Here is a 7,618-nt window from a genome sequence, read left to right as displayed (position 1 = left end):
TTTGAGAGGAAGAGAAGGATATAGTAATGGTAATAATCTGCAGGTCGGTGTGATTCCATGGAATCCATTAGTTGTTTTTTAAGTTTTTTTTACAACTTGCAGTTGAGACCAGAGAGTGAATATAGTGGATAAAGTATTCAGGGGAATAATCATCTGTTGCAATCAACGGCCAAATAAGTACAACTTGGAACTTGTTTGTTTTCTTCTTTTATCTTACTTAGGTGTGATGGAGGTAACATGGCACGACATGTGTGAAATTATGAATTCATTAAAGTAGTTCGGCTATAGTTTAGCGTCCATTCTTATTAAAAATGAATTGTTGATATATCATTTATAATGTGTCGATATTATTTTCAGCAACAAAATATATCGACATATTATCGATACATTTTCGACAATATTGCACATAGAATTTATGTCTATGAGAGAATCTTACTTGCAATATGCAATATATTCCTTTGTGTTTAAAGCAATTGTCACATAACATGGTCACATAATAAGTGTTGTGGACAAAGAAATATACTCCTTGTGGGACATCAAATTTTCTCATAAACCTATATTATAACACACGTATAATTAGAGTTTATAGCGAAAGAAATATACTACATTGCTGTTCAATGTAGCGTTAGGGAGACATAACCCTAATGTTGATCATGAGGCACATCCGAAGGCAGTCTGACGACTATGGTTCTACCTTGGGCCGCCTTTGACGCCACCACCACCATCAGCACCAGCCTCGCAGCTGCCACCACAAGTTCCAGCACCGCCAACATGGAAGCCACCAACGCAAGAAGATTACGAAAAATGTTGGTCATCACTAACTGAATTAGTGGGAGACCTCATTTCTGCACTTTTAACTGGCGATTATAGTCGCATTGGACCAGATTATTGCCCTGCCATCGATGGAATTGATCAGAATTGTTTTGGCGTGATGTTAGACTAGTTCAACAATAGATATTATGTTCCTGCCCTTAGACAAAGTTGCGCTGATCAAAGCTCTCCACCCAAGGCGCCTTCCAAAGCTTAATTAGTTATTTCAATTCGTAGATCATATAGATCATCTAGCTAGGTTTCTTTTTAATTGTTCTTTTATGTTTTAGAATTTTCTTTTTAATTGATCATATAGATCATCTAGCTAGGTTGGTTTTTTTAAATTATTTTATTTGAGATTTTCTATTTAAACCCCAAATTTCTCTTTGTTCACCCCAATACTTAAATCATTAAGCTGTAAGTTTTATTATTATGTAAAAAGACAAAAAAGGTCATCCAACTTAATACTTAACCCTAGTACATCTATACACACACCCCACACACCCCACACACCCCACACACTCCACACACCCCACCACACTTCAAATTAAGTTTTAGAAAAATACAAACTCTTCTACATCCTATTGCTAGATTGCTCCTCTTTTAAAGACATAGAACATTGACGAGCCTACCTCTTTGAAATCTACGTGGGAGTTGATGGAAAGACTTGTTGATTGTTTCGCTGTAATAATCTTCTTCTCTTCCCTTTGTTGATTGCTGTTTTTTTTTTGGGTACTCTTGGCTGTTGATTGCTTGGTTGTTTGTTGTTTTGATTTTTGATTTAAAATTTATACCTGATGTTTTGGTAAAGCTGTTCTCTTTCTCAAAGTAAGTGCTGGGAACAATAATAGTGGAATGAATCAACCCAAAGTAAGTGCCTAAAGCTTCAGTACATAGTGTTTCAATGTTTGAAAACCCCACCAATTCTAGATGGCATTCGGAGGTAGAAATCAAATAAGGATCACATATTATGGACGAAAAATTTACCAATCTATAAATTAACATTGTCAACAAATCAAGTGTTTGTCAAATTCGTTGAACAATTTGTCCTATTTGGAATATAAAAACCCCAACAATTTGCCGTGTCTGTCAAATAAGAATCACACCATTGCGTGTTTCATACTACATGAAATATGAAACTTCCCTTTGCAACCTCTTAATCCCATATGTGTTTACAAAAAATTAATTTAATTACTTACTATTTCTCATGCCCAGAACGTACTTCCTCCTCCAAAGGTAGTTTGTGGGGTTTAAATAGAAAATCTCTTTTATTTCTTATTTTTTTCAACTTGGGGTGTATTTAAGGGTAGTTTGGGAAGATAGTGGGGTTTTCTTACAAATTGTGAAAATTTAAATTAAAAATTGGGGTGACTGGGTCTCTTAGGGTGACTGGGTTTTATGGTCACCTTGACCATACCCAGCGCCATCATTCATGGGAATTGCTGCGGCGTTTATGTAGGGTGCATGTCGGCCCTTGGCTCTGCTGTGGTGACTTCAATGAAATAATGGAACATCATGAGAAGAGTGGAGCCCTTTTGCGACGTGATACGCTTATGGAGGATTTCAAACAGGCTATTTCAGATTGTGGTCTATTTCAATTCGAGTTTACAGGTTATCAGTTTACGTGGAGCAATAAAAGGAAGGATGCAGCTAATGTGCAGGCTCGGTTGGATAGAGGGTTTGGTAATCTAGCACTGCTGCAATGCTGGGGCAACTTCATCTCCAATCATTTAGTTGCCTTCTCCTCTGACCACCATCCGATTCTTATTACATCTGACATTCCTCATGATGCCATTAATCGACTTCCTAAAGGTCGTCGTCGATTCCAGTTTGAGGAGGCGTGGACTACTGAGGCTGCTTGTAGTGAGGTTGTTCGTCAATCGTGGCAATCTATGGTGGAGCCTATTCAGAATATTGCTAACTGTGCAAGCCGCTTAACACGTTGGAGTGCCCAAAAGTTTGGCCAGGTACCCAGGAAAGTCAAAGAGTTACGGATCAGGTTGGGAAATCTTCAGTCAAAATCGTCGTCGACACAGAATTTCCACTCCTTTACATTGGTTGAATCTGAGCTTGACAAGTGTCTTGAACAAGAAGAAATTTATTGGCAGCAGAGATCGCGAGTCAATTGGCTTCGTCATGGGGACCGTAACACGTCCTTTTTCCATAAGCAAGCCACGAGTAGGAAGAAGACAAATGCCCTTGGTGGGATTCTGGATGCTCATAACCAATGGCAGAGTGACTATGATAAAATAGGGGAAGTTTTTGTTGAGTTTTATAACAACCTTTTTAAGTCCAATGCTGGAGTTGCTGATGCGGAGATTTTTACTGCGGTTAAGACGCGAGTGTCCTCCCGCTCTTATAAGAGTTTGCTCATCCCGTATTCCAGATCTGAAATTGAAATAGCTCTTAAATCTATTGGCCCGACGAAAGCTCCGGGTCCAGATGGTAGGCCCGCTCTCTTTTATCAACAATATTGGGACATTGTGGGTCAAGACGTCGGTGACTTATGTCTGCAGGTTTAAAATGGTAATAGTGGTGTCAACACTTTTAACCATACGCTGGTGGCTTTGATTCCAAAGGTCCGCTCTCCCACCTGCGTCTCAGAGTTTCGTCCTATCAGCTTATGTAATGTCCTCTATAAAATTATCTCAAAAACTCTTGCCAACAGACTTAAGAAGGTCCTACCTGAGGTTATTTCTGAATTCCAGAGTACTTTTATCCCAGGCCGTATGATTTTGGATAATGTCCTAGCTGCTTTTGAAACTGTCCATTGTCTAAAGAGAAGGGGAAAAAATGGGAAAAAGAAACTGATTCTGAAATTAGAAATGGCCAAGGCTTATGATCGTGTTGAATGGATTTTTCTGGAGAAGATGATGAGTACTATGGGTTTTCCACACCGGTTTATTACTTTAATCATGGGTTGTGTGACTACTGTCTCTTATTCGCTTTTAATTCGGGGACGACCCTTTAGGCATATTACGCCCACTCGTGGGCTACGGCAAGGAGATCCGATATCACCGTATCTTTTCCTCATTGTGGCTGAGGCTTTTTCCGCTTTACTCCAGCAAGCAGAGAGGGATTCTAGGGTTCAGGGTGTTTCTATTGCCCCGTCCGCTCCGTCCATTAATCATCTCTTTTTTGCCGATGACAGCCTTTTGTTCTGTAATGCTGTGCCTGGTGAGGCTTTAGAGCTGAAGCGTATTTTTGGTGTGTATGAGGCGGCTTCTGGACAGAAGGTCAACTTTAATAAATATGCTATTTGTTTTAGCCCTTCCACTCCATGGCCGCTGCAAGACGCTATTAGTGAGATCCTGGCTGTGTCTATTGTTCCGTGCCACGAGCGTTATCTAGGCCTTCCTACCATTGTCGGTCGGGACAAGAAGAAATTATTTAGCACTGTTAAAGACCGTGTGTGGAATAAAGTGAACGGTTGGCAAGGAAAGCTCCTATCCAAGGCTGGAAAAGAAATCCTTATTAAGGCAGTGTGTCAAGCCATCCCATCTTATTCTATGAGTGTGTTTCGGCTGCCTGTGGGGCTATGTCGTGAGATTGAAGGCATTATCGCTCATTTCTGGTGGGCTAAAAGTGACGGTAAGGGTATTGATAAGTGTATTATTTCCTATATTTTTATACCTCTTTTATTTGGTTTTTGTAGGGAAAGTTAATTGAAAAGAGCATTATTACCTTACTTTCCTTATTTTCAGCGATTCTGCGCTCTTGGAAGGATTTCAACTGAAAATCAACTTTTCGAATGAATTTTAGCGTAAGGCCAATTGGAGAAGAAAGCTAAGACATTGAAGATCATAGTGTCAAAGTTTCATAATTTTCTACCAAGCCAAATGCTCCAGACTTGCAAGTCAAGACAGCCTAAGTTGAAATCCCGTCAGAACTGCACTGCTGTGGAAGATTGAAGATTTGAAGACCTCTCCGATTTTTCCTAGTGGCGTGTAATATATGCCTGAAAATCTTAGAGGTAAAGCTATGTTTCTCATATCTTAGAGGTAAAGCTATGTTTCTCATATTTTTCCAGAATTTACTAGGAAGTGGATCGACCCTAAAACGTGCGTGCAAGTTGGCTGACGTGTTTCCAAGTCAAAGAAGGATTCTTTCCTAATTTGTTTCCTTAATTGTTTGGGATTTTGTTTTGCTTTAGGAGAGTTTTTCCAGACCTTTTAAGGGTAGGGTTTAGTTGTTTTACACTATATAAGATCCTCCCATATACCATACTTTTCCACCAACTTTCATACACCCAGAGAAACATCAGAGAGAGCCAAGGATTTGCTGCTGCACTACTTGAGGAGCTTTCGAAGGTGTTCCTGTGGAGACTCCGAAGATCAAGTCCATCGGCCAAATCGGTTTTATGACAATAATTCTCTTGTTTATATTTTCTTTTGTCGTGAACTAATTTTCCTTGCTAGGGCTACGATGTAGCCTAACTATGAATACTTAATTTTTATAGTTATATTAATTTCTGATTATTATCCCATGTTGAGTATTTGTTACTGTTCTTAATGCTTTGAATATCTGGCCAATATTTAATTGATTTGATGATCCAAGCGGAGACCGAGAGGAGATGTTTGGTGTTTGCTTCTCGGAACAAATACCATGTCTTGAATGAGTGCCCGAGAGGGACTAACATGACTCATGCAGTTTTCTTGTAGGTTCTCATAGAACTTAATGGGTTCTTGATTTTCTAAATCCATTGCTCGAGAGAGAATGGGTTGTTAATTAAGAATACTTTTGGTTGAGCCCGAGAGGGGATATCGAATGAATTAGGAGAAACCAACTGTCAACATGGATAGTAATTAGGGTTAATTGGCTATAAGAATTAAGTGGAATTGGTTATGGTGAAATCGGATGCCCTAGTGTCTCATCATCTTGATTTTCTATCATTAATTAAATTGCTATTTTTCATAATTGTTTTAGTTTACTTACATCAATCAATCTTCTTAATCAACTGTTCAAATAAACTTTTGAATTAATCATAATTGGTAATTAATAGGAAATTACAGTCTTCGTGGGAACGACACTCTACTTACTTCTATATTACTTGTGCGGATTGTGCGCTTGCAATAAATTCACAACAGGTATTCACTGGAAAAAGTGGAAGTCTCTGTGTCAACATAAATCTGAAGGGGGGCTTGGTTTCAGAGAATTGACAAGTTTTAATCAAGCATTGCTTTGTAAACAAGGATGGCGTTTGTTGGAATTCCTAGGTTCGCTGATTGCGCGTATGTTAAAGGCGCGCTATTTTCCACACTCTAATTTTCTGGAGGCCTCGGTTGGGTCGTTACCATCGTTTACTTGGCAATCATTATTGTGGGGACGGGACATGCTCCGGCTGGGCCTCAGATGGCGTGTTGGTGATGGACGCTTGGTTAATATCTACGGGGATCCTTAGGTGCCTCATGACAGAAGTTTCACAGTTCAATCTGTACCCACTCTTCCTACTAACTCCCGAGTTTGTGCCCTTATCACCGTGACTGGTCGGTGGGATGTTGATAAGATTTTTGATAACTTCTCGTTTCCGGAAGCTGAAACAATTCTTTCTATCCCCTTAATGGGTGATACTTTGGACCGGAGAATCTGGCATTTTGCTAAAAATGGGAGATATTCTGTTAAAAGTGGGTACTGGGCAGCTTTGGAGTATAAGCGGTTGGAGGAGCTGTCGGTTGGGAGTCTTGCTGGTGCCTCTTCTCCTTCCTTGAAACTTTGGAAGCATTTATGGAAGCTCAAGGTACCGCAGAAAATCCTTCATTTGTTATGGCATTTGGCTCACAATCTCCTCCCCTCCAAGGAGGTGCTGTTCCGGCGTCATGTTACACAGGAGACTCCTGTTTTCATTGTGCTGCTGTGAGTGAATCTACGATGCATGCCTTAGTGGGCTGTGATGTTTGTATGCAGGTGTGGGAGGCATTAGATTTTCCTAGTGAGTTCCTCCTTCTCAATTTGAATGATGCTGGTTTTTGGGTGGATGCTGCATGGGATCTAATTCCTCCTGTTAAGCAGTCCCTTTTTGCATTTACGGTGTGGGTGTTGTGGAATGAAAGGAATGGGGTGCTGTTTGGTTCCCAACCCACCCCTCTTGGAATTTTGGTTCAACGTGCGAAGGACTATGATGATGAGTTTACACGTTCTCTTGTTGTCAATCATAGAAGTTTATCTTCGCCGATTCATGATGTTAAGTGGCACCCGCCTACTGATGGTTTTTTAAAGCTGAATGTGGATGAGGCTGCTGATTTAGCGACGGGAGATAGGGGAGCTGGTGTAATTGTTAGTGACTCTCAAGGAAATCTGGTAGGGGCTCTGGCAATGCGTGCTTCGAGCAGGATCTCTGTTCTTGCTACTGAGTTGTACGCTCTTAAGACTGGCATATCCTTTGCGCTGGATGCGTCTTTGGTACCTCTTGTGATTGAGTCAGACTCTCTATTGGCGGTTAATATGGTTAATTGTGATGAGGAATGTCTTGCGGCTGAGGGGGGTTTGGTGGACGGAGTGCATCGCCTTCTTACTAATCATGTGATAGTCTCTGTTTCACATATCTCTCGCCATGCAAACAAGGCTGCTCATCGCATTGCTCGCTTCAGTCTCCGGGATCAAAGTCTGTTGTGCTGGTTGGATGAGGGCCCTCTGTGGCTCATGGATGCTGTGTATGACGATAGGTCTGAGACTAGTGTTTCTGGTTAAGTTTTCAGTTGTAAGTTGGCGTGTGTGGCACTCTTTTTCCTCCTCTAGAGTTTTGTCCCATTGGGTTTTCTTTAGGGAGGTTTTAACGAGGCCACTTCTATCCATGCCGGAAGTCTTTGTA

General features: G+C 40.7%; 1 protein-coding gene across 1 annotated transcript; it reads left to right on the top strand.

Annotated features, from left to right (window-relative positions):
* Positions 1 to 2,315: 2,315 nt before the first annotated feature.
* On the top strand, positions 2,316 to 7,497 carry LOC148294394 (uncharacterized). Its single transcript, XM_088253737.1, has 5 exons — positions 2,316 to 3,326; positions 3,519 to 4,401; positions 6,027 to 6,091; positions 6,212 to 6,547; positions 6,715 to 7,497. Exons 1-5 carry the CDS (start codon positions 2,316 to 2,318, stop codon positions 7,495 to 7,497), a joined length of 3,078 nt encoding a protein of 1,025 aa, XP_088109863.1.
* The last annotated feature ends 121 nt before the right edge of the window (positions 7,498 to 7,618 follow it).

Source organism: Prunus avium, chromosome 5, assembly GCF_965620075.1.
Source record: "Prunus avium chromosome 5, drPruAviu1.hap1.1, whole genome shotgun sequence".
NCBI lineage: Eukaryota > Viridiplantae > Streptophyta > Magnoliopsida > Rosales > Rosaceae > Prunus > Prunus avium.
The sequence above is the reverse complement of the archived record's forward strand: the minus strand, read 5'-3'. Positions and strand labels throughout refer to the sequence as shown.